Source organism: Pinus tabuliformis, chromosome 9 (genome assembly GCF_031772625.1).
Source record: "Pinus tabuliformis cultivar Carrire ecotype Pingquan chromosome 9, CPIR1, whole genome shotgun sequence".
NCBI lineage: Eukaryota > Viridiplantae > Streptophyta > Pinopsida > Pinales > Pinaceae > Pinus > Pinus tabuliformis.
The window spans coordinates 1,453,444,973-1,453,472,774 of record NC_142307.1 but is presented as its reverse complement, the minus strand read 5'-3'; the positions used below and the strand labels follow the sequence as shown (position 1 = coordinate 1,453,472,774).

At 40.2% G+C, this 27,802-nt stretch overlaps 1 protein-coding gene across 2 annotated transcripts in view; it reads left to right on the top strand.

Annotated features, from left to right (window-relative positions):
- Positions 1-27,802, top strand: part of LOC149154060 (insulin-degrading enzyme-like 1, peroxisomal) — a 699,115-nt gene that overhangs the window by 82,030 nt on the left and 589,283 nt on the right. For both annotated transcript variants that reach the window (XM_089445417.1, XM_089445416.1), the window contains exon 2: positions 16,140-16,215. In XM_089445417.1, coding sequence (XP_089301543.1) covers positions 16,140-16,215 — 76 coding nt within the window. The remainder of the gene's footprint in view (positions 1-16,139; positions 16,216-27,802) is intronic.

Sequence of the window (27,802 nt, the reverse complement as noted above, 5' to 3'; positions counted from 1 at the left end):
AAAAAATTGAATTCTTTGGTCACTTGGTGTGTCTTCAACTGACCCTCAAGCCTCCTCTTATACTTTTTCTGTTGACGAATCAACGGTCGAGATTAAGTCTCTAATCAATGACTAAGATTAGAACTAGCTTGATTCTCGTCAGTTAGAATTTTATCACCCATTTATTATTAATACACATTAATATTTTTATTTTCCTAAGTTTAGACTTAGGAACTTATTAAAAATATTAATTATTTTAGTAACTCTTCATTCGGGTGGAATTTCTCCAAACGATTTCTGGGTCTTCGAGATCTCATGTACTTTAGCCTCTCCACCAAATTTCATGGCTAGAGCACATCTAATGCTACCCAAAATCAACACTCCCTTTTAGCTAGGAATGTGCTCTAGCAATGCTTCACCATAGAAGCATCACACTGATCCTCCCCATCGGTCCTCTGTGCTAATGCTTGGCCTGCTACCCCACATCCACTGCACTGCTGCATCATGTACTGCTACCCATGACACTGCCACTGCCACTGCTAACTGCTGCACCACAACTCAGTTACTGAGAAGTAAGTAACTGAATTCACCCAATCACTGACAACCTGGTCAGTCTAGAAGCCTCGTGATGCTGAAGCTACCTCAGCTTCTATCCTGTGCTCCCTCTGCTGCCACTGCGCTGCTGCAAACACCTCTGTGCCTCTCGCACTATTGCAACCTCCATTGTGTTGCCTGAGATTTCGACACTCTAGCTCTGCCGCTGTTTCTCCATCACACCTTGCTCCACCCGACACTTTTCATCATGCTACTGTCGTTAAGGGCTCCCATAGCCATATGTGATCCAAGAGTTTGGGAACCTCAAGGATCCTTCCCCTGCATGTTGTCCTCTCGACTAAAACTCTTTTTCTCCTCACCTCTTCTCTAGAAGCACATGAGCACTTATGGCAAAATCGTCATCAGTCTCGACATCCTTCTCCGACTTTGTTGGAGCGGCCTTAGAGTTGGAAGCTTCTCCCTTGCCTTTCTTCCTGGGGCACTAAGAGGCATAATTTCCCAGCTCCCCACAGTTGAATCGCTTGACCTTGCAGATGTCTTTCTTCTTCCTCTTTTGTAGCCCTTTCCGTCCCACTGATGCGAGAGCTGCATTCTCCTTCTCCTCCTTGATTCGAACTCCCTTACCGCTACTCCCTGCCTTGGTAGTCTCCTGAGCTCTTCCTGTCGAAGAGCTTCCTACATCTCCTCCCAATTGGGGAGAGTTGCTCTGCCCAAAATTCTTTGGACAAACGTCTCCCACTCCTCGGATATTGCATTCAGGGCAGTCCTGACCATGAACTCTGGATCCCGTGTAGACCCCACGGAAGTAAGCTGGTCGTGAATCCCTTGCAACATGAGAAGGAATGGATCTATCTCCTCTCCTTTCTGCATCTGATATTGCCTCACCTGATTCTCCAATAACATCTTTTGCTGCACGGAAGAGCCCTAGTATAAGGTGGTCAGCGTCTGCCACATCTCCCTTGCTATGTTCTTCTCAGCAATATGTGGTATTACATGATCCTTGACCTCGTCTAGGATCATGCATTTTGCCATTGCCTGGGCCTCCTCATACTTCTTGGTTGCATCAGTGTCAACCAGGACAGCTACTACTCTTAAGGCATAGTCCTTGATGTGATGTTTATCCAAGATTGCCAGGATCCTGGCCTTCCAGATGAGAAAATTGGAAGCCCTGTCCAATCTGTCCCGATCCCTCAATCTGTTCGTTGCCATCTCTGCTCTTCTTCTCTAGAATCCTTTTGAGTCATGATTTCCCTCTCAAAAATCCTCCGGTCAACTATCGAATCACTCCTCTCCAATCCTCCTTTTCCACTGCAACCCGGATGTAGATTTCTTGGCTAGAAATTTGTTGAGGTAGTGCTTCCCTCTACCTTGATTTAGTCTCCTTAGACACTATTCTGCACCGACATAAACCGCTTCCCACTAGCTCCACGAATCAAAATCTGCACATCTCCCTTAGCCTCGACAACTCAAAGAATCTGAGCCCTTCAGGCTCCGCGCAATCTATGTGTGGGTTGAATCTGCTCCTCCCAGCCAATTGCGTCAATCCTTCCTGGCTCAGAAAGATCACGTGGCTCTGCGTGAGCCTGATCTGCCCTCCTATGCCTCTGTACTCGCCCTGATGGCTGACACAGCTACTGTGTGGGCTCCTCCCAGCTACTGTGTCTTCCTCTCCTGGCTCAGAATACTGACGCAGCCACTGTGTGAGCCTTTGCGTCACACTCTCTACACTGCGTCACTCCTCTTGCCTCTTCAGCGTTGGAATAGTGTTGTCTCTCGGGACAACTGCTTCTCTGCTGCAAATTCTCAGATTTCTCGGCTGGTGTCTTCAGTCGCCTATGATCTGCAATCGCTCTGATACCATGTGAAAATTCCTGAATCTAACACATCAAAAACCCCTACTGCAATTTCTGGTTTACAATCTCCTACTTGTTCTTTACATTAACAAGTTATTTAATTGCATAAACATCGAAGTAAACACTATTGCAGCCTTCACAAATATACAAATCATGCACTGAAATAAACAAAGACAATAACACAAGGGACACCGTTATTTTTGGACAACCGTCCCAGGAAAAAACCCAATTTGGGAAAACCGATGCAGCATATAGAGGGTTTGTATTATTAAGTAGCTTTCGTGAATACAACTAGGGTCCTAGAAATGGCTCACCCAACAGAGAATATCCTCGGTAGTAGTACCTCTATTTGGAGATAGATATCTCGACAAATCAACAACTGGATGAAGTAAAGAGTTTGACCTAGTCATAGTAGAGATCGAGAGGATCTTCCTTCCTTTGCTTCTTTCCTTCTTCTTTCACCTCTTGAGTCAAGCGAGCTTCTTCCCTCTTCCTTTTGTTGTTGTTGTCCTTCTTAATCTTAGGGAAATTCCTTTTGTAACATCCATATTCCTGGCATCCAAAGCATTGGATCTTGAACATGTCTTTGTTGTTTGTTCTTCGTGGACCAAACTTGCCAAATTTACCCTTTCTTTTGGCCATGGTAGCAAATTCTTGCTCCTTTGATCCCACATCTTCAAATTATTGTAGTGTTTGCTTCTTCAAATTATTGTAGTTAGGGCATAAAATAGTTTGCCTTCTCTCAGTGATCTGCCTCGTCAAACTCACTTGATCATAGGCCTATATATACCAGTACTCATAGCCACATTGGGTGCTCCAAGGTTACTGTACATAGGGCACAATACATGATGTCCAAACCCTCCTTTTTGGATAGACATCAGTACATTATCAACGCTACAATTGTCTACTTGAAAAATAATGCCACTTACCTCTTCAAGGCCTCTGCTCAGCCACGAAGATTCTCGGTCTTGTGCATGCAATTTTTTAGGTCTCTCGACCCTATTAAAGGCACCTTTGGCTACCTCAGGATTAGTCCACACCTGTGGCCACTTCAAACCTCTTATCTCTACAGTTATCTCACATTATAGCCCTTAAACTCCTGCGCATATGTTTGAGGGAACTCGGGCCTCACTCTAGCACCTCCACAGGTCTTACGACCTCACTATGCAACTGATCTAAGAGTCTCGACCCTCCACAATGCAACATAAAATAACTTGGCCTATGCATAGAGATATACCATATTCCATATGCCCAGAACCATACGAAACAACTCAACCAATCTTCCAAAACTCGACCTGCACTAGAACACGAGAAAGAGTGTATTCGATCTTCTTCCTTCAACTCTAGCTCGACTCCTTAGGGATCTGTGGTCTTCTTAGGCTCTTTTCTTCGCATTAGATGAATTGCACTGCTTGATGTCCTTGAGACTCTTCGTTCCAACCTCCCACACGCTTTATCCTTTTTGTTGTAGTCTCTAAGGTACTTGTTCTAACTAGCAAACCCGTCTTACTAACCCTCAACCCCTGATCTAGGTCTCGGCCGATAGATCTACCTCATATTAGGTCACTTATCATCTATGACTAGACTCTTTACTCCTTTTCTACTACAGATCAGATTCTTGGTGGGTTGTGGCTAGAATCATGATTTTTGTTGTGGCCTACCTTGCTCAGAATATATGATACGGATCCTCCTTCCCTTGCACAAAAGAAATGCCACAAATCCTTCTTCAATAGAAAACCCCGGCCTCTTTAATGGACAAATCTCAACTCCTTTAGCAGCCCTACTATGCCCCGTGGCTTGGCTCCTCTAGTGTTAAATATTTCTAGCCTCCAAACGCAAGCAGTTCATCTCATTGATGTGTGCTAGGCCTCTCCCTTAGGGTTCTTTTATACTTTACCTTGCGTCACTTAGGTAAGCTTCTAGATCTAGGGTTTTCACTTCTTTGACCCTTGAAATAAATTATTATTTTCTCTTTTAGTCCTAAATCCCATCTTGGGTCCAAAACCTCATTTGGGGTAAATTGCCTAACGAACAATTTATTGTGGGTTGTCCTCTCTCGGAAATACTGTCCAAGCTCTCAAAATCTAACATATTTATAGATCTATTCCAGGTTCCAAAACTAAAGCATTGGCATGTAATCTCATATTCCATTTTAATAAAACTAAGTTTGAGTTTTTGCTTTTATTTCTTGTGTTTACTTTGAGTGGGGTTTAATATGTAATAATAAGTAAATTGTTTGAAGGAATGTCCCTATAGTGGAGCTTCTCTTTATTGTGCAAACTAAGTGTTCGAATAAATATTTCCTGCCAAGTGTTCATTTTAGCAAATTATTGGCATATCTTAAAAAGCAAGATATCACATGAGCGTTGAAAATTTGCTACTACTAAGGCACCTTGGTTATGAGCATCCATAATAATAAATTGATGGTTAATGATGTGCATCCTTCCAAGTTGGTCAATATCTTACTAGGATATGATACATCTATCTTGATATTGGTCTTGGTGAGATTTTCTCTATCGTTTGTGAGTGAGCCATTATGGTCTTGACAGCTTCTTGCTGTGAGATGTCCTCTCGCCAACTTTCATGTCTTATTGTTGTTTGAGTGTTATCTCCTTTTTGTTAGTCATTATTTCTATGACACTCTCCCACCACTTGTTATCCTTATTGATTTTGGGTTGGAGAATATTTTCCAGGATGGCTATTCCTCAATGTTGTAGTAATCGTTATCGGGATATTATCGGCGAGGGGAAAAAATCGGAAAAAATCGTAAAAATCGGGAAAAAATCAGTAAAAATCGGGAAAAAATCGTAAAATACAAAAATATTCATTTTTTTTCAATTTTTTTAATATCTAAAGCATCTACAACATAAAATAAATACATTGACACATAAATATGATAAAATAACTAATATATAAGATGTGTAATATCATTTCTAGTGCTACATCACACATAACAGTGAATCATGTCCTGAATAGTAAGTCCTGACTCCTGAGTCCCAACTCAGCCTCAAAATATCAACAAAAAATATAATAATGTATCTCATATCATGAGTCATAATTTCATATACAAAGAAATGAACCAAATAACTAAAGTCTAGTACTACTGATTTCCTCTGCCTGTCTAGATGTAGATGCCAATGGAGTTGGCAGTGGACTCTGTTGTGCTCTAGAAGCTGAAGAACTAGGAGCTACAGGAGGTAGACCACGTCCTCTACTAGTGACAGGCGTAGCTTGGGTAGGTTGTGTCACCTCCACCTCCTTCGCGATTTTTTGTGAAAAAAAAATTAGCATAAAAATCAGGTGATAATATCGCCAAACTCAAAAAATCGCAATTTTCCGATATTATCGCGATTTTCGCAACACTGCTATTGCTTCATCAAATTCATCCTTGTTATCTAAAATCATCCCAACAATTGAATTACAAACATATCATTGAGTGGTAACTTAAAATTGAAACATAGAGTACTTATCTTGGACATTTCAAGGGTCTAGAGGAGAAAATATAAAAGGTTCTTTGGTTGCTAGGTGTCCTACTCTTCTACGCCCCTCCCCTTCTTGTCAGTTTCCTCAAATTTCTCTTTGACTACAAGGGAATGATGGGCTTCAAACAACTGTGATGGGCCTCTATGTGCTTGAGTATAGAGTTCCTATCTTGGTTGTAGTGACAAGTTGTTTTCCTTTTTTATATGTGGAATCTTGTCCTTTCGGTGATAGGTTCCTAGATGCTTTAAGGCCTTTAATTCAGTAGCAAAAAGGGAGGTTCTTTTTGTTGGTTCCCCCTAGCAACTTTTTAAAGATTGATTATTCATATGGGTAGGGGTGCAGTGGTCATGCTTCTCATTGTTGTCACTCTCCATTTTTCAGATAGTTTGGTTTGTAGCCATGTATCAACAAGGTTAGTGTGAGGGGTGATGGGGATATTCTTTGTATTCTCATACACCAAGTTCCAACAATAGTCATTTGAGCAAGTCATGGATGAACTATAGGAAGTATATGAAGGAGAAAGATCTTAGTGAGGATGGGGGGTGTTGACCACTACTGGTCAACTACCCATGCAGTACTCCCCCCTTTGCTTGGTAGAAAGGGGCAGCTCCTGAGCGACGTGTCCGTGCCAGCCTACCATCATCAGCAGTTTGATCTTTCTGATTGTAAACCCAGTCTGCATGTATTAGCTGTAAATAATCTTAGCAGACATGAAGTCATGTATGTAATTTGCCTAGGTGGACCTAACTTTCTAATGATAATCTACGTCCCGGAAGGTTTTTTGTCTCACCGATCCTCGGATCGGCAGAGTTTTCCTTCAAACCTGACCCCAAAGCCGGGATTGATTTTGTCATTAGAACTTTAGGAGAATCCTAGTGTGTTGATCTGCTAGATTATCGTTGTGTCGCAGAGCTGGGTGTTTTGTGAGGGTCTGTATTAAATGGGTTTGTCCCTTAAGATGTAATTTTGTAAAAGTCATGATGTAATGTGTCCTGAGGGTCGAGAAATGTTTTAAATCCCCTCATGAGTCCTAAGTCCTAGGTCCTAGGTGATGTTTCCGAAGGTTTAGTTCAGTGATCCATTTTAAAATGAATTAAAAAATTAAAAAATGGATAAAAATAATAAAATAATGAAAAATAATAAAAAATTAAAAAAATCAAGCAAAAACCCTAACTAATAAAATAATAATATTTTAAGTTAATAAATCGACGAATGAGATCAAGAGATGTCTTGATCCTCATCAACGATCGAGATCATTTCTACATGGATCACTTGAACTAGCCGTTAGGATCATTTCCTTTATATAGGGTCTTAGGGGATCATTTCGATCTGTGAGTCTAAGACTGAAGAAGCTCTCTTGTAAATCTGTTTCTGGTTAATAAAGAAGACTTTGGGGTCCATATCTTGCTGGTGTTACTCTCTTAAAATGCTGTGAGATTGTTTTAGTTTCTGCATATTTTATTTTCAGTCATTGATAGTAGCTGGTTTTCAGAGCATTGTGAGTACAGGTATCTTGCTCACGTGCTAGGGTCTGAATGTTGTAGGTTTTCTGAAGTAATGGCAGGTATCTCCATTACTTCCTGAAATCTAGCAGCATTCTTGCCCTCTTACTAATGGTTGTTTCTGAGCTGTGCAGAAAAACCCTTGTTGAATAAGATTTGGTGGGCGTTAGGGGAAGTTCTCGGCTGAACCAGCCAACTCCCACAAGCATTTTCTGCTGAGCCCAGTGGATTTTGATCCTGGGTCTATTATTCGGTTTTATTTTTCTGATCTGCATGAGAGAAATTTTGAAGTTTTTTCACAGTGACAATCTGAAATTTCTTTTCTTTAAAATTTTCCTGTTCTTACTGTTAAATCTGGCTGTGAAGGGGCCAAATTTGTAAATTAATTAGCTGTCTTAGGGTTTCAGATTTTTTTTGTTCTAGGGTTTCAAATTTTTGTTCAATTTTTCATTAGGGTTTTGTCTATTGTCTTGAAATTGCAGGAACAGGGTCTCTCCAGAGATATCATCTTCAAATAGCTTCCTGCCACCAAACGAAACTGCTGAATGTGTATCTATCTGTTTCACCACTTTCGCTGCTCCTTCCTATTCCATCACTAGCTGCATCGTTTTGCAATCAGTTGGCGGAGACACAGTCGTTGTGCGATACCCTTGAGAAAGTTTGATAGGCATAACAAAGCCAGGCCATCACGTGTATGCATCAGGCAAAGGCTCACATGAAACGGTCCAATTACTCAGCAAATGCCAGCAGACATTCTGTGTGTTGTAATGAGTAACTTTGGAAGCTGTATTACTTCTGCCTGCCGTCCAAAACTTTCAAACACCAGAAATTTTCTCAGAAGCGGAGTTTCATCTGAAAGACAAAACTGGGCAGTCGACCATCATCACACAGGCAGCAAGTCTCAAATCGATTCAGCAAAGACGCAGCAGAAAACCGGTCCAAGCACGTTGCTGTCAAGACAATGTTGATCGGTCCTCAGCGTGAGTTAATGGTGCGTTCCGGAGTCAGGTAGCTCAATCAAAATCGCCAGGTTTTCTTCTTGTGTCTGCGTATCATTTCCGTCGGCGGCCAGGTAAAATCGATTCCTTCATTCGCATTATCACACTCAGTCATTTCCCTTTGCCGCAGGCACAGTCTCAAACTGCATTTTTTCTGAATGATATTTGCGTGGTTATCTTCTACAATTTTTGGACGCGTCTCGGTTTGGCTCTGTCGTTATTCTCTTACGTTTAAATCACATTACGGCTTGAGGCACAGTCGCATAAGTTTCTTAGGATTAGGGTCCAAATATAATGTCGTTTTGTTTTTTTTAGAAAAAAGAAAAAAATACGATTTGCTATTTTCATGTTTGTTACGTATTAGATTTTTCAAATTTGGATTTTAATTTAGATTTCCTTTAATTTAGTTTACAGTTTATTTTATTTAGATTTTAGTGCTTTAGATTTTCGTTTATCAGATTTTTTTAGATTTAATTTTATGTATATATTTTCTATACTTTTAAGTTTGGTTAGTTTTTTTTAAATTTCAAGTTATTTTTTTTTAGTTTAGTTTAGCAATTTGTATAGTATATAGATTTTAGATTTTTTTAGATTTAGCTTTAATTAGATTTTAATTTTTTATTTTTTGATTTTGGAATAAAAAATGAAAAATGAAAAAATATATTTTTTTAGTTTTATTTTTAAATGATTAGAATTTAGTTTTTTTTTTAGAATTTTAACCTTTTAGGAATTTTTTTTTTATTTTTATAACATTGAAAAATAAAAATTGAAAAAAGATTTAAAAAAAATAAAAAATAAAAAATAAAAAAAATTTTTTTTTTTTTTTTTTGTGGAAAATCATTTTCAGTTGCTTTCGCGTTATATCTTTCATGCTGAGATCTAAGTTTTCAAGCCGAGATGCGAAATTGATATCTGGTTGATGGTTTATGATTCTCGTGGTGATTTAAAAGCATTCATCTTTTCAAATTTTTAGCTGCTGGATATCGTTTTTGTCATTTTAAGAGCATTGTGTGTTTAGCTGATGATAGATGATTGCTGTTCATGGTCCATGTTTCTATATCATTTAAAAAGTAATCATTTAAACATTAACTCCACAAGGCACTGGTCTGCTAAATTAACCAAATCCATCGAGCCCTTTTATCATCGTATCTCGTGTCTCCCAACCAACTGGTCGACAGTTGGTCTCATCACCTCACAGGGTCTACCCCCCTTAGCCGCGGGAGACAGGCTTAAACAGAGGGATCGGGGATCAGAGTGACAGCCCCCGGTCTGAGCGTTGTCGTGTCAATCTGCGTGACAACATTTTTGGCGCCGTTGCCGGGGACAGAGTTTTTCTGTTCTTGGGGTTTCATCGACATTCATCTTCACATCTTCTCACCTCTCATTTGAGCTGGCAGATTCAATATTCTGGCATCTTTTCATCATATATCAGCAGCATCTCTTCGGTTTTGTTTCTTGTTTGGGTGGCGACTCCACTTTTCTCATTTTTCCCAGACAAGAATCTTTCCTCGTATCTGCTTGTGGTTTCTTCTTGGATCTTAGAATCAGTTTTATTGTTCAAGTGGCGACTCCACTTCTTTCACCTTTTGATTTTCTTGAGCAAAGAGCTAGTTCTATCATCCATCTGATCCCTTATTGTTCATCATGGATTATTCATTTAAACCATGTCGTTTTACTCACCGTCTCCATGATCTTCCGGAGGAGGCCACTCCTAAATTACCTATTTTTTCAGGTGGTGATCCAATCGCTGTTAGAAGGCATCTAGGCTTGTTTGATCGCATCATGATCATATATTGCAGATCCCCTCAGTTTAATCATGAAGATATCAAAATGCGTTTATTTGTCCTTACTTTAGAAGATGATGCTTTAAATTGGTTTAACAGTTTTCCTAAGGATTCTTTCACTTCTTTAGAAGACATTGTTGATGCTTTTAAAGATAGATATGGTTATCCAAACAGATTGCCTTCTAAAATTGTTGATCATAAAGAAAGTAATTCAGCTGTTGAAGAAAGATTTCAAGATCAGAATGTGTCATCAACCGGAAATATTGCAGATCATCATAGTGGAAAAGCAAGGACAAATAATAGTGAAAAGGAAGAACAAAAGCAAATTATACAAGATCTAATGATGCTGGTAAGAAATATGGAAAGCAATCAAACTAGTCTTATCAATGATGTCAAAACTTTATGCACCCACCTAGAAAAACGTAATAGGGAGTTGGAGCTCACGCAAAATCAGCATGCTAAGGAAATTGAGGCCATAAAAACTAATTATGAAACAGAAATTAGAATCATGCATAGCAAGATGTCAGTCTTAGAGGAAAATATGGTGACCATGAAAACTGATCATGATAGGGAAATTGACTCTATGCAAAATAAGCTATTAACCATGGATGAGGAAATGACCATCATGACTTTCAATCATAATAATCAAGTGGCTGACATACAAGCAAATCATAAAGAAGAAATAAATTTTATGCAGCATTGCTTGATGGACATAAAGGAAGTGAATGATAAAGTAATAAAAGACATGCAAGAGCACCATGCCAGACAAATCAGTGCTGTAAAGGTTGAACACTCTAGTCAGATAGATGCATTTAGAATACAAGTTCAAAGGTTTCAGCAATTGGAAGATGAAAGAAACCGGGTGACATCAATAGATCAGGAGCCTTCTCATGTGCTGCAACAAGATCCATCTTATTATGAGGAGGTTGTTGATTCGATTGAAAGATGGTTAATTGAAGGTGATCCGGACAGACTTAAGAATGATAAAGATCAGATGCGGGCTAAAGAAGGACATATCATGCGTACTTCATCTGATAGTTTTGAAACAGAAAGTTCCAGGTCATCAATAATTCCACCTGCCAGAAAGAAAAAACGTAAGAGAAAGAAGATGAGACGAAGATTTGATACATCAGACGGCCGTGAGCAGCTTGATTTTCGGATAGGAAAAAGTCCTACCATATGCAAAATTGGACATGGCACATCCGACAAGCAGCCCACAGATTTGCCTGAAAGCAGGCAAATGCTTAGTATGCACTATATTGAACACATCTGATGCCGTAGGGCATCCTTTTGTATCGTATTGCTAACCCTACTCCTTGTTTTTCCGCATTTTCATTTCTGCTTTAGATAGTTAATAAATGAAGAGCTTTTATCTTTATTGTGCTTAATGTTATATGATGATTTTTGGATGGACGCTACTTATTTTTGTGTTGTATGGATGCAGATTCTGGATTCTCACATTCCTGCAAGCAGCAACGTGTCCCCAAGTGGAGCCAGATGTTGACCACTACTGGTCAACTACCCATGCAGTACTCCCCCCTTTGCTTGGTAGAAAGGGGCAGCTCCTGAGCGACGTGTCCGTGCCAGCCTACCATCATCAGCAGTTTGATCTTTCTGATTGTAAACCCAGTCTGCATGTATTAGCTGTAAATAATCTTAGCAGACATGAAGTCATGTATGTAATTTGCCTAGGTGGACCTAACTTTCTAATGATAATCTACGTCCCGGAAGGTTTTTTGTCTCACCGATCCTCGGATCGGCAGAGTTTTCCTTCAAACCTGACCCCAAAGCCGGGATTGATTTTGTCATTAGAACTTTAGGAGAATCCTAGTGTGTTGATCTGCTAGATTATCGTTGTGTCGCAGAGCTGGGTGTTTTGTGAGGGTCTGTATTAAATGGGTTTGTCCCTTAAGATGTAATTTTGTAAAAGTCATGATGTAATGTGTCCTGAGGGTCGAGAAATGTTTTAAATCCCCTCATGAGTCCTAAGTCCTAGGTCCTAGGTGATGTTTCCGAAGGTTTAGTTCAGTGATCCATTTTAAAATGAATTAAAAAATTAAAAAATGGATAAAAATAATAAAATAATGAAAAATAATAAAAAATTAAAAAAATCAAGCAAAAACCCTAACTAATAAAATAATAATATTTTAAGTTAATAAATCGACGAATGAGATCAAGAGATGTCTTGATCCTCATCAACGATCGAGATCATTTCTACATGGATCACTTGAACTAGCCGTTAGGATCATTTCCTTTATATAGGGTCTTAGGGGGTCATTTCGATCTGTGAGTCTAAGACTGAAGAAGCTCTCTTGTAAATCTGTTTCTGGTTAATAAAGAAGACTTTGGGGTCCATATCTTGCTGGTGTTACTCTCTTAAAATGCTGTGAGATTGTTTTAGTTTCTGCATATTTTATTTTCAGTCATTGATAGTAGCTGGTTTTCAGAGCATTGTGAGTACAGGTATCTTGCTCACGTGCTAGGGTCTGAATGTTGTAGGTTTTCTGAAGTAATGGCAGGTATCTCCATTACTTCCTGAAATCTAGCAGCATTCTTGCCCTCTTACTAATGGTTGTTTCTGAGCTGTGCAGAAAAACCCTTGTTGAAGAAGATTTGGTGGGCGTTAGGGGAAGTTCTCGGCTGAACCAGCCAACTCCCACAAGCATTTTCTGCTGAGCCCAGTGGATTTTGATCCTGGGTCTATTATTCGGTTTTATTTTTCTGATCTGCATGAGAGAATTTTTGAAGTTTTTTCACAGTGACAATCTGAAATTTCTTTTCTTTAAAATTTTCCTGTTCTTATTGTTAAATCTGGCTGTGAAGGGGCCAAATTTGTAAATTAATTAGCTGTCTTAGGGTTTCAGATTTTTTTTGTTCTAGGGTTTCAAATTTTTGTTCAATTTTTCATTAGGGTTTTGTCTATTGTCTTGAAATTGCAGGAACAGGGTCTCTCCAGAGATATCATCTTCAAATAGCTTCCTGCCACCAAACGAAACTGCTGAATGTGTATCTATCTGTTTCACCACTTTCGCTGCTCCTTCCTATTCCATCACTAGCTGCATCGTTTTGCAATCAGTTGGCGGAGACACAGTCGTTGTGCGATACCCTTGAGAAAGTTTGATAGGCATAACAAAGCCAGGCCATCACGTGTATGCATCAGGCAAAGGCTCACATGAAACGGTCCAATTACTCAGCAAATGCCAGCAGACATTCTGTGTGTTGTAATGAGTAACTTTGGAAGCTGTATTACTTCTGCCTGCCGTCCAAAACTTTCAAACACCAGAAATTTTCTCAGAAGCGGAGTTTCATCTGAAAGACAAAACTGGGCAGTCGACCATCATCACACAGGCAGCAAGTCTCAAATCGATTCAGCAAAGACGCAGCAGAAAACCGGTCCAAGCACGTTGCTGTCAAGACAATGTTGATCGGTCCTCAGCGTGAGTTAATGGTGCGTTCCGGAGTCAGGTAGCTCAATCAAAATCGCCAGGTTTTCTTCTTGTGTCTGCGTATCATTTCCGTCGGCGGCCAGGTAAAATCGATTCCTTCATTCGCATTATCACACTCAGTCATTTCCCTTTGCCGCAGGCACAGTCTCAAACTGCATTTTTTCTGAATGATATTTGCGTGGTTACCTTCTACAATTTTTGGACGCGTCTCGGTTTGGCTCTGTCGTTATTCTCTTACGTTTAAATCACATTACGGCTTGAGGCACAGTCGCATAAGTTTCTTAGGATTAGGGTCCAAATATAATGTCGTTTTGTTTTTTTTAGAAAAAAGAAAAAAATACGATTTGCTATTTTCATGTTTGTTACGTATTAGATTTTTCAAATTTGGATTTTAATTTAGATTTCCTTTAATTTAGTTTAGAGTTTATTTTATTTAGATTTTAGTGCTTTAGATTTTCGTTTATCAGATTTTTTTAGATTTAATTTTATGTATATATTTTCTATACTTTTAAGTTTGGTTAGTTTTTTTTAAATTTCAAGTTATTTTTTTTTAGTTTAGTTTAGCAATTTGTATAGTATATAGATTTTAGATTTTTTTAGATTTAGCTTTAATTAGATTTTAATTTTTTATTTTTTGATTTTGGAATAAAAAATGAAAAATGAAAAAATATATTTTTTTAGTTTTATTTTTAAATGATTAGAATTTAGTTTTTTTTTTAGAATTTTAACCTTTTAGGAATTTTTTTTTATTTTTATAACATTGAAAAATAAAAATTGAAAAAAGATTTAAAAAAAATAAAAAATAAAAAATAAAAAAAATAATTTTTTTTTTTGTGGAAAATCATTTTCAGTTGCTTTCGCGTTATATCTTTCATGCTGAGATCTAAGTTTTCAAGCCGAGATGCGAAATTGATATCTGGTTGATGGTTTATGATTCTCGTGGTGATTTAAAAGCATTCATCTTTTCAAATTTTTAGCTGCTGGATATCGTTTTTGTCATTTTAAGAGCATTGTGTGTTTAGCTGATGATAGATGATTGCTGTTCATGGTCCATGTTTCTATATCATTTAAAAAGTAATCATTTAAACATTAACTCCACAAGGCACTGGTCTGCTAAATTAACCAAATCCATCGAGCCCTTTTATCATCGTATCTCGTGTCTCCCAACCAACTGGTCGACAGTTGGTCTCATCACCTCACAGGGTCTACCCCCCTTAGCCGCGGGAGACAGGCTTAAACAGAGGGATCGGGGATCAGAGTGACAGCCCCGGTCTGAGCGTTGTCGTGTCAATCTGCGTGACAACAGGGGGATCTAACGACAACGATGGAAGGATTGCTTCATTGAGAAACTTTTTGATTGGTGTGCCAAGAAATATAATCTCAATCTAGATTAATAAGGCTAGATCACAAACCATCTCCCTTGGTTAGGTGATTAGTGAGCTAGTGGCAATTGTCTTTTCATGATTACCAAATATACATTGTTGTCACATCTCAAAACATTAGGAAGAACCAACTTTGACTTGGCTTACCAATTTGCAACTCAATATGTCATGCTTATTCATTTCTTTCTTTGTTGCTTAGTCATCCATATGGGTGGTGAGAATCCTAGTCAATCCCTGATTACCTATAGAATGGGTGCTATTCTTGTGTGGTTGGGCATTGATAATGAATTGGCTATCCATCTTGATAAGTCTGCATTGTTCGATGGTGGTTTCATCCTCCCCAAGTTTACTCCATAATATTATTAGGGTTCCACTCCTAGAGGTGTTAATGTTGATACGTATTGCGTTATGAGGAGAGCACATAAATTCTGTTTTTGTTGTATTGTGTGATGTTTATGCTTAGGTATATTTTGTAGTTATTAGATATGAGAAGTATAATAGATATGTGAGATATGAAAGATGAAATTTCAAAAAAATATGCCAAGAACATCTCTATTAAAAACCATTGGAATTTATACTTGTGTATGTGGTTAAAAAAGCTTGAATTTCACTGGGGAAAATCACACCACATGCATTTGCCACATTTTCAGCAACAATTGTAATTGAACTTTGGCTCTTGCACGACTAGCCGAAGAGTAATATGTAACTAAGAAGGATCATGTAGGTAAGAGAGAAATATTGATGGCAAAATCTACCTCAAAATGAAGCACCCAGATTTTTTCATTCTCCTAATAATTAATGTGATATCACATGTTTTGGGTTTTGGGCATGTTAATTGATTTTTTGAGCAAGAAGTACTTGAGAGATCTTTCATCAGTATTGGAAGGTACCGACGTTGTAAAAATATGCTTATCTTCTTGAAACCTCTAATGTACTTGTTACCTATGGCATGTTTATTTGAAATGGCTTATCATTTGTGTTGTACAATTTTTCAAACAAATATATGTTTTTGAAAAATGAAACTATTTTGTAAATTTATGTAAAAATATGTGACATGATTGGAAATAAATAGAGTGTTAACACTTCACACATATTCATCTTTTATTCATTTTGTGCTTTAATTTTCGCATGTCTAATTTATTTTTCTTATGTTTTAGGCTGCTGCATCCATGAATGTATCTGTTGGATCATGTAGTGACCCTGAAGGCATGGATGGATTAGCACACTTTCTTGGTAAGTAGTTTGCAGAAAGTGAAAACCACTTATCAGTTTGCATAAAGTGAAAAACACTTATCAATTGAATATTTAAAGTTAGGTCCTTTGTCTATACCATAACGTTGTTCTTTTTTCTGTTTTTAAACTTCTTTAATATCGGTGGTGCATTTTGAAAATTTCAAAAAAGGTGTAAAATGGATGCTTGATAAAAGATTTTTTTTTTCCACAATAATGTATATAATTTATACTATAAGATGTTCTGGTTGAATTGGGTGGCCATATTTGAGTATCCAAATTGTAAAACTGCATATCCATCTTCACAAGGTCTATCTTCCTTATTCCAGTCTCTTTTGGCTTGGCAATTGTACTGCCTTAATATTTCTTAAGCAATGACAAAACATATTAAAGCTTAAAAAGTAAATTACGAAATTTTGTGCCCATGGCATGCTTTTTCTTGGATGCTCCCTTGTGCCTCAATTCTAGCATCATCCAAATGCTTCTCTTTCTCAAATGCAGTAGTAAGGTTGACCTCACCTATGCTATCCACTAGTTACAGATTCTCTGCATTCCTTCAAGGTTGAAGAGAGGCCATATAGGGAGGGTTCCTTAAGGCTTAGATGGGATTGAGTTAATAATAGGGGGGAATAAAACGACTTTTAGAGGTAGGTCGAGATGGGCTATGATTCTTCCAACCAATATCTTCAAAGGTCCCTGCTGTCGCTCGGATTGTACAAGCACCGTGACAACCGCTCAGAGCGGGGGCTGTCACTCTGATCCCCACCCACTCCATTCTAGTTGTCTCCCAACAACAAGCTATGGGGGGTAGTCCTTATGGAGATGAGATGATGGAAAACAAGTTGGGAACCAACTTGTCTGGGAGACAGTTGAATGGCCTAGCTACTTGGTAAAATTTGGCAAGATTAAGGATTCTATTGAATTTACAATTGAGACCAGTGCCTGATGGAGTCAAAATCTCTTGCTTATTATAAATTAAAGCCAAGTAATCGAATGGACAACCGCTGCTTATATGAACGACTAACCGATATGAAATGCAACTCCTAAGACCTAAGTGTGATGCAAGAATCTTAGTTAATTTTAGATTAAATGCCTAATCTAAGTTGAACCTCTCCCTTAACTGTTTTGAGAAATAGTCCTTAGGGTAAGTTGTGCGATGGAAGCCAACGGGAAGCAGGCAGTGGCCTGATTAACGATACCTCCCCCTGTGTTCCAACCACCTAGTGCCTCCGGCGCTGCAGAGACTGTGGCTCTGACGACTACAAGGTCACTGTGTTAACCACCAAGAAGAGTTGAATCCCTCAAGTCAGATGAGAAAGGGTTGCCCTAGGAGTCTATCAACCAAGCTTATGCTTGGAGGTAAGTTGTTAAGTGCAACTACTCTTAGAATGAAATGCAAGATGGATGAGTGAAGTTCTTGAGTTAAGATTGGTTAAGTCTTTAAGTACTTAAATTTGTGATTAGCCTTTAATGACAAGAGTACTTAACAATGATTAGAAAGCAATCATAAAATTGTTGATTTGGGCTACATCGGAATTGCTCTAAGCCTCAAATTGTGCAGGGAGGCTTGGGCACATGTATTCCAAAGAATCCAGAAAGCGTTTGGGAAATTCCACCTAGAAGTGATTTTATTAAAATAATTAATATTTTTAATGGGGTTCCTAAGTCTAAACTTAGGAAAATTAAAATATTAATGGGTATTAATCTAATCATGGGTGAAACTTCTAGAAAAAGACACGGATCAAGCCAAAACGATCTGAGCCTTTGATTAAGATTTAATCTAGGCCGTTGCTTGTCCAACAAGAAGATATAAGAAGGGGCTTGAGGGTCATTTGGAAGAGAAACCAAGAGAGATCAAGAAATCGATTTTCTGAAGTGAGAAGTTCTCAAGAGGAAAAATCGATTGAGGAGATCTCTTGCAGCAGAGGGGCAAGGATAGTTGGGTTGGAGGATCTTCTTTGGAACCCCGAATACTTAGCAGAGAGGTAGAGATACACTAGTGGAGGCAGCGCAGACCCAGGGAGGACTGGCGCTGGGCCAAGAGGGCCCACGCAGTGCTTGACGCAGGGCCAAAATGGCTAGCGCAGAGGAAGATTTGTCCTCTTTTAGAAATCTGAAACTTGCCGGGGAGCAGTTGGATCAACCGAGAAGGTTGACGTCAGAGCTCCAGGAGGCAGTGAGACCTAGCGCAGAGCTGACGTAGAACCTCAGAGAGCTCCACCCAGGCCCACGCAATTACTGCGAAGGGGCAGCGCAGTTGTAGCCGGGGATAGTAGGTTCAGTTGCTGGAACAGAGGGATTTGTCGGGTGAAGTGAGGTAATCTCACTAAGTTTTCTGTAGTGTCTTTTTCTCTGTAACTAGATTGTCGGAAGGCATCCAAAGTTCTATTCAGAACCACTTCTTAATAATAATAAAACATCAGCGCTGTTGCACCGATTTTCCCGCATTGGGTTTTTCCAGGGATATTTGTCCAAAAATAACGGTGACCTATGTGTTTTCCTTGTTCAATTTCTATGTTTTAGAATAATATTTAATTTGGTGTAGGTTGCTTCAATAATTTACTTCAATGTTTCAAGAAGAAATCTGAAATAAGCTTGTAATGTAATTTACAATCTAGGTGAAGTAGATTCAGTTGGATGCAGTGGGATACAAGTGCCAATGTTAACCAATATATCAATCCACAAGATGCCAATTAGATTTCAAATGCCCACAGTGACTTAAAACCATCAACAAGATCAACAAATTAGAGCCTAGATATGTGAGTGCTTTAAGTGCAAACTTAGATAATCAAAATTAACAATAACACTTCAGAAATTTCAACACTTATTAGCCTTATGACAGCAGTTAGGAAATCACTTTAAATCCAAGAGATAACAAGCATATAGTGACTAGGGATGATTACTGAGATGCCCAACAACTTGCCAAGGTAAAACTATGATTTCTCAACCCTTTTAAGATATTATGTTCAGCAAAAATCAGATCTGAAAACTCATATTACAGCAGTAAGAAAATCATGCACTTAGTGAGTTACTAGTGCCAAGATATGCCCAGAACTTCTTGAAAACTTAAACAAATTTACCAATGAGCTTTTATGAGTTTTTAGGGCTTCTTAATGTGTATGATTAAGAAAATATTCAGATCTGATATAACTTGTTACAACAGTAAGTAAACAGAAAGTCACTGAGCTATTGATGCCACAACAAGTGCTAATTAGGCCCAAAACTTGGAAGAAAATTTTCAAACTATTTTTTTTTCGAGTCTTTTTAGGTGCGTTATTCCAAAAATTTCAGATCTGATATACTCAGTTATTTAGTAAATTCCAGCAAACAAAAAATTAGATCTAGGCTATGTTACCCACCATTTTGTGGGTGATATCTCTTGGAGAATTTTTTTCTCCAAGATGGTCCTCAGCCGGAAGCCAGTAGTCCCTTGTAGCAACCAGCTAGCTCATTGTACCATTTCTCCGCCACCTGAGCCAACCATGTGGTCCCTCACCCATCTACCATGATTGGATGTTTGAAGGTGGGCCTCCTGAACCTACAGATATCCCTTGTCATTTGGTAATTAAGTATTGTAGTTTGCTTATCATGGACACTTTTGGGCATGGATTAACGGGGTGATTCGGTGGAAAGAATGGGTTAGGTCTGTGCTCATCCCCTAGACCCCTTTTGAATATTAACCTTGGATTCTAGTCCCGTGGGATCTCTTTTACTGACCATTTGGATTTATGGATGGTATTTCACTAGAAACTTTGATTTTGGTTGCCTAGTCCCGCTCCCTTATCCGCATATATTACCCCCTTTCCATTCATTACTTCCCCATTCATCATTTCTCTCACCTGGGTCCACATGCCCCCACTGGGCCCATGGCTAGCTTTCCTCTTCCCCTTGCCCACATCTTGGGTCAGGCCTGGAATGATGCTCCAGAGGTTGATGCAGCTAAAAGAAAAGTAAAAGCATATTTGACCACATTCAACAGGAAAATGTACAACAAAATGCAAAAGATGATGATGCAGCTAAAAGAAAAGTAAAAGCATATTTGACCACATTCAACAGGAAAATGTACAACAAAATGCAAAAGATGACTAGGACAAACACATTTAGCACATGGGCAAAATCCAATACATGGGCTTTACGCCATCATCATGGCCATCACCTTGGTTCCTACAGGTTCTATGAGCCTCCTTCATCATAAAGGAACCTGTGATTGTCCCAACCCCTGGTGGGCAATGAACCACCCTAATTGAAAAGGGGGTATTCACTGCTATATCTCATACATCGTGCTCTTACCCCTTGAGCCCCGAGTAGTTAATCTGGGAAAAATCGTAAAAAAATAACAGGAATATAAAGAAGGGTGAAAACATTAAGGCTGGGGCACCTCTTGTACTACGATTGCTCCCACCTATACATTATAAACCCAAGTGTGGGCTTCCCTTTTTATTAGCTACCCTTGCACCCTAGCATGTGGCCTAGGGTTGCCCCTTCTCATCCCCTACTTCATTCACCTCTCTATCACATGCCACCACCTTTTAAAGGATGCACCTTGAACATATTATCCCCTTTAAACGTAGAAGCCACCTAATAGGATACTTGGTTAACCCCATTTGGAGTTTGGGAGACAGTGGCACATCCCGAAGCCCATTATGGAAGGGTAGGCCATTATGAAGTCCCCACCTGTGGTCCATGGTTGGTAAGCTCATTTACTCAATTTCTGTAATGACTTGTTGTACTGGAAGTCTAGGGGAGGCATTGGATCTTATGCAGGATTGCAGATGGTCTCCGTCTTGGGTTTGGTCTCCCTATACAGGATCCTAACCCTCAAGAGGGCCACATTGGCACATGTAGGGTGTGTGTTGAGAGCCATGGGCCTTCATAGCGGTAGACAACACTCGACGGATCCCTGAGGATGTTCAAAGATTGCTCGTGATTCACCTATTGGACGAGGAAGATGCACCTAGTACACCATGCCCAGCCGGCCCCTTAGTTGCACCATAAACTTGGCAGGTGATCCAGGACTTGCACACTGATGTGGCATCATTTATTCCATCATTTGAGCCCTTACATATGATCTACAAGCATCTTAGACTTACTTGGAGACCCATGAGGTTATTGGTGTATTCCCACACCCCTTGGGAGCACCATAGGTTTATTGTTTGGAGAACAAGGGGTCACCCCCTTGTCCATCACTTTTGAGGGTCCTATTCATCATTATGGCACTTATGGACCTCATCAGGCCTCTTGGAGGGCCCTACGACATGCATAGATTATTATTTGACCTCTTGAGAGGCTTATTATTTTATTTGTGAGCTAGTTTGGTGGGCTTGTCACCAAAAGTTAGTTAATTTGCACATTATTTTATTTTAGGGGCTAATGTAGGCCCAATTAGGTAATTCAAACTCCTAATGAGTGTATAAATAGGATTTAGATGAATTCACTTTGTATCGTCACTTGACTTGGATCATTCTTTTTGTTGAGAACTTCACATTTTTCCTTGGAGGATATTTTTGGATCATGGATGAATTTTGATGTGTGGATTGGGTCTTCTTATCTTGGAGCTTCTTATATTGCAAATGTGTTGATGGTTGGATATATTCTCTTACATGTAAGTACAATTTTGATGCTATTTTCTTTTACTTTGCTGCATACATTGATCATGAGATTTTCGCTATTTTAGGGCTAGTTGTTGCATGCATTTACAACATCAATGTGGAATTATGTTTCTATATAGCTTATCTATATGTATGAGCCATGTTTGATGAACGAATTTTCCTAGAGGTCAAAGTTACCTTGACAAGCCTTCTCCATTTGAAACGAAGTATAAATGCTTTTAAGGTCACTTTTCTTCTCTTGCCCTTAACATTGGACGAAGTTGACTTTGAGAGCCTCCTTGAACAAGAAACGAGATCCATCTTCATAGTTCTCCTTGACTCCATATCCCCAAGAGGAATTAGGCACTGATCCATCAAAATGTGGTCACTTTAAACCTATTTCTTCACCTTTTTCTCTCTTTTCTAGGTCTAGCCACACTGGGCCACCTAGGGCATCAATTTCCCAACAAAGTATCCCTAGAAAAAGTTCGATCTCCTAGCCCCTCCTGCGTTGGTGTGTCCTCAAGGTCTCCTCCAAATTTGAAATAATTCTGACAGTGGGATTGCGAGATATTCGAAGCCCTAGGTCTGAGATCAAAATTTGCCCTGGTGTTCCCAAGGCTAGCACCTCACAAGGTCAAACTAACATCTTTAAGTGAAAATTCTTGTTTTGATCCTTTCCCCTGCCTTGTTTAGGTTAAGATTATCATCGGTTGCTAAACTCCCTCCCCTTAACCTAGGCTGGGTCAACTTGGTCCTGTGTGGTCCCACACCTTTGAAAAGTCAAATCTTCAAGAACCATTTGGGAAGTCAAGTTCTATAAGGATTTTAGGATTGGGGAACTCCTTCATAAAGCATATTCCTCTAAACCTAACCCTCAAGTCCTCACCCCATTGTACTAGAAATCTTTGTACCTTGCTTGACAAGCAATAAAGCTCTATTCTCAAAGCCCCTTCTAGGAAAGGGATTATAAGGGTCACTTCATATCCATTGGTTGATTTATTCGTCACAAGTGACTTTCTATATGTACTGAGTCTCCTCCCATCGGTGAAAGTCCGTAAAGAGTAGGGAGTCTTCACTGAGGTGACAGTGGGCTAAGCCTCCATCATTGCCCTTTGATCTAGTAGTTCCCCTTTAGGAATCCCTTTTATACCCCCTGCTAGTTTGAGCGGTAACAGGCTAGATGATGAGTGCCCAAGTGGCCAAAATTTAGGAAAATTAATTTTTTGCAATTTTATAGTATTTCAACCAACTCAATGTGTTTTAGGGCAATTATATCACTGTTATAAAACAAAAATTACAACAATAGCAAAATAGTGGAAAATTAAGGTTTAGAGAGAAAACCAAGAGGCCTTAGGGCCTTCTAGATGACTAGGAAGACTTCCAATGAAGGTGACCACTTGAAAACACAATGTTAACCCCAAAATTGTTGCAAAACAAGTTGTTAGAGATAAAATGCCAATTCTTCGAAGAAACCCCTATTTGCAATGAGATCTAGCCCTTGTGGGGCTTATGGCTTTCTTAATTCTTGCAAAATAGGTCCCAAACACTACTGCTTTAGGCTGGGTAATGGCTAGGGCCTTCAGAAAATGGGTTTTGTCCCCGATTTGAAAATAAGAAACCTGCAAAAATAGCCTCAATACCCTATACGTCTAGCGTTTATGAGGTCTCCAATTCCAATTTCTTTCTTTTGATCTGAAATTCGTTGCAAAATTTTAAGTGGTTGACCCTGGAAAATTTTCTAGAGACTAGATCTTACCCTCAAAGGCTTAGATCTAGCTGTTCTTCCACTTGATCCCTTGATCCAACCTGCAAAAATGAAAATAAAACACCCAAACCCCAAATATATACAAAATACTAAAAATCCCCAAAACCCAAGTTAGAAAAAATAATTTACAAGTTAGATCTACAAAATTATTTACAAGATTTACAAATATACAAGGGTTTTGAAAATTTTAAAATTTTGAGAAAATATTTGATGGATTTTTTCCCTTTGATGAATGATTAAAAACACTTTAGAAACCCCTATGTATACTATAGCCTTAGCGAAGATTTAATCCATCGTATAAATATTTGGAATCCAAGCAACAATGATTCTTGCCCAAGTTTGTGAACTTGGAGTCCGAGGACTAAAGTACCTGCAAGCACTATGAATTTATCTCAAAAATAATTGGTTAGATCAGATGGGGAATCAAACCACCTAAGATTATCCCAAAACTATCAATAGTATGGTTTTATCTCCATCTAATGAAAAAGCAAATCTTACCAATATTCAGCACAACATAGAGATGCCTGTAGTCAACACATACCACAAATCAATAAGCAAGAACACCTTGAATTGCACCCCAAAGTCTTTATTATGATTGAAAAAATAGTTCCCAGCGGGACAATAGTTACAAAGCTGCTTCAGTAAAAATTTTCTAGCCAGAGATCAAGATGCTAGAGACTCAAATGACTCTCTAATTTATAGATTTATCCTCCAAGTGGAAAAATAATAGCTAGTTTCTAGGTCTTGGAGATCTCATGTGCTTTAGTCTCTCCACCAATTTTCATGGATAGAGCACATCCGATGCTACCTCAAATCAACGTTCCCTCTTAGCGAGCACTGTGCTCTAGTAATACTCCACACTAAGCATCACCTTGATTTTTTCAGCATCGGTCCCTGTGCTGATGCTAGGCATCCTCGCCCAACATCCTCTACACTGTTGCATCATGTATTGTTGCCCATGGCCCTGCCACTGCCACTGCTGCATCCGTACGACAACTCCCTCTGCATTCGTGCTGTTGCTGGTCCATCCTCCTAACACTGCATCTACATTGCATCCCCTCTCATTGCTGATTTGGGGTAGCATCGGATGTGCTCTAGCCACGAAATTTGGTGGAGAGGTTGGGGCACATGAGATCTCCAATACCCAGAAAGGGTTTGGGCAGATTCTAAACAGATCAGGAGATATTAAAATAATTAATATTTTTAATGGAGTCCCTAAGTCTAAATTTAGGAAAAATAAAATATTAATGTGTATTAATATGAATCTGTGTTAGAGTGGTCTAAAAGACATGGATCAAGCCAGATCTAATCTTAGTCGTTGATTAGGGACTTAATCTTGACCGTTGAGATGTCAACAGAAAAAGTATAAGAGGAGACTTGAGGGTCACTTGGAGAAGACACCAGAGTGATCAGTCATTCTATTCTCTAGAGCGGGGTTTGCTAAGAGAGATAGAATAAGTGGTCGGGAGAGCAACTGAGGGGCATTGAGTACAGAGAGGCAGAGATAGTGTCGGGAGAGCAGCACAGCAGCCAAGGAGGGTGACGCAGAGCCAGCAAGGGCTCACGCAGGGCCACGCACAGGCAGCCAAGTGCTGCGCAGAGCACTAGAGGGGCTAGTGCAGCTGACGTAGAGGCTCCCAGAGCTGACGCAGGGCCTCCTGGGGCTGACGCAGGCCTAGAAAGGCTGACGCAGGGCCAGCGTGAGACAGAGAGGGGTTGACGCAGTCCAGTTTGGGCAGACGCTGGGGTTGTAGAGCAGTTTTGTACTAAGGAGCTGCCGAAAGGGTTTTCCAGGGTTTCAACCAGGAGATTTCTCTCAAACTGTGAGATGTAGTTGCTAAGGAAATTCTCTGTTGGCAAGGCCAGTTTTGGCACCCAGATTGTACTTTGATATTGCTTAATAAGAAAACTCTCAGATAGCTGCATCGGTTTTCCCACATTGGGTTTTTCCGGGGACATTGGTCCAAAAATAATGGTGCCATGTGGTGTGTTTGTTCTTGTTTCTTTTAGTTGCTCATCTGTAATATGTTGAGCATGCACTGGTGTTTATTTTCAGTATTTACTTTGTAAATAACTTGTTAAAGAAAAATAACAAGTAGGTAGGAATAAATCAGAAAAAGTGCATGAAGGGTTTCTAAACTAAGTAAACTTATAAACTTCAACATGGTATCAGAGTGAGGTTGCAGATCACAGGAGGACTAAAAGACATCAGCAGCGCGGAGCAATAGCAGCAGAAAACAGCTGTCCCGAGGTGACAAAAGTTGTTTCTAGCAGCGCAGAAGCCAAGGAAGTGTGACGCAGAACCAGCCAGAGCCACGCAGAGGAGGTCGGGAACTTCGCAGAGCCTCAGAGAGGCCAGCATTGCTGACGCAGAAGGCCAGAGGGCTGACGTAGGGCATCCCAGGGCTGACGCAGATGTGACGCAGAGCCAGCTTGGGGCAGAGAGGGGCTGACGCAGTTCACAGTGAGGCAGTTGCTGGAGTCTAGAAGGCTGCAGAAATATGGCAGTGTGGAGCTGGTGAGGTACTGTAGTCAGAATAGTACCTGACAGAGCAGGGCCATAGGAGTTGTTACTGAGGGTTTCTAGCCGAGGAACCTAGATCAGCAGTGCAGTTGCACAAGACAATCAGAGTAGGGGGCATCTCGAAAAGCGGCAGAAGTATTTCTAGGAGGGAAATCAGGACTCCGAGGGAGTCCAGAAGAGAACTTCCAGACGGGAATTAGAGACTCAGAGGAGTTGAACAGAGAACTTCTAGGAGGGAAGTAGAGGAGCGTCATGGCACTACACGGGGTAAGAGACCAGGATAGACTGGACGGAGCATCGAACTTTGCAGTCTAGAAGGCCAGAATCTTATTAGTGCTTGACAGGAATCGTGTCAAGAACTTCGCCTTGAAGGTGATGGCTATCTTAGTCGACCCCAATGATAATGACAAGTACGAAGAGGCGATGGCGAAGGCCAAGTGCATTATCCTTGACGGGGTCAAGGATCATGTGGTACCACATATAGCCGAGAAGGAAATGGTAGTTGAGATGTGGGAGGCTCTCAAGAACCTGTACCAGCATACTTTTGTGCAGAGAAGAATGCTGCTCGAGAACCAGATGAGGTCGTATCAGATGAAGAAGGGTCAATTGATTGACACCTTCCTTAGAGGACTGAATGAGATCCGAGACCAGTTGACTGCTATAGGAGCGACATCGGATTAGGAGCTTATGGTGAGGACAGCCCTGAATGCTATCTCAGAAGATTGGGAAGTGTTTGTCTAGAGTATCCTGAGTAGAGGGACTTTCCTACCTTGGGACGAGATGTAAGCAGCTCTTCGCCAGGAAGAGATCAGATGGCAGTCGAAGACAGGTAGCAGCAACAAAGGGATCAAAGTTCTGCAGGAGGAGGAGGATGTGACCCTAGCATTTGAGGGAAAGCAGGAGAAGCGGAAGAAGAAAGATCTCTCCAAGATCAAGTGCTTCCACTGTGGGGAGATGGGTTATTATGCGACCCAGTGCCCAAGGAAGAAGAGTAAGGGAGAGTCTTCCGAGACTAAGGCAGCACCAACACAGGTAGAGAAGGAAGTTTTGACAGACGATGACTGTGCCATGAGTGTACACGCACCACATGAGCGGAAGTGGGGAGACATCGAGCTGTAGTCAGATGGACTACAGGCGATGAGGGGCAGGATTCTTGAGGCACCCAGCCTCTTGGATTAGACCTTGCTACGGGAGCCCCAATGAGGAGTAGCAGGACTGGCTGAGTGGGTAGAGATGGATGCGGATGGAGCGGCAGAGAGAGCTACAGTGCAGGAGTCCTGAGACAACGCAGAGCTAGTAGGCTGTAGTAGTGTGAGAGGCACAGGAGTGTTGCACTAGTGCAGGAAGGCACAACGAGGTGTGCAATGGTGCGAGATGCAGGGAGTTGTTGCAGCAGCGCAGAGGTCAGAGAGAGGGAGCACTTGTCAGTGGCAGAGGGAGCTTCAGCATCAGTGGGTGTTTCTAGCCCAACAGGGAGGTCAGTTGGGAGATCAGTTACTTACTTCTCAGTAACTGAGTTGCAGTGCAACAGTGGGCAACACAATGCAACATGATGAGAGGAGGTGCAATGCAGATGCAGTGCTGGGAGGAAGGACCAACGACAGCATGGATGCAGAGGGAGCTGTCGTACAGATGCAGCAGTGGCAGAAACATGGGCAGCAGTACAGGATGCAACAGTGCAAAGGATGTTGGGTAGGAAGGCCTAGCGTC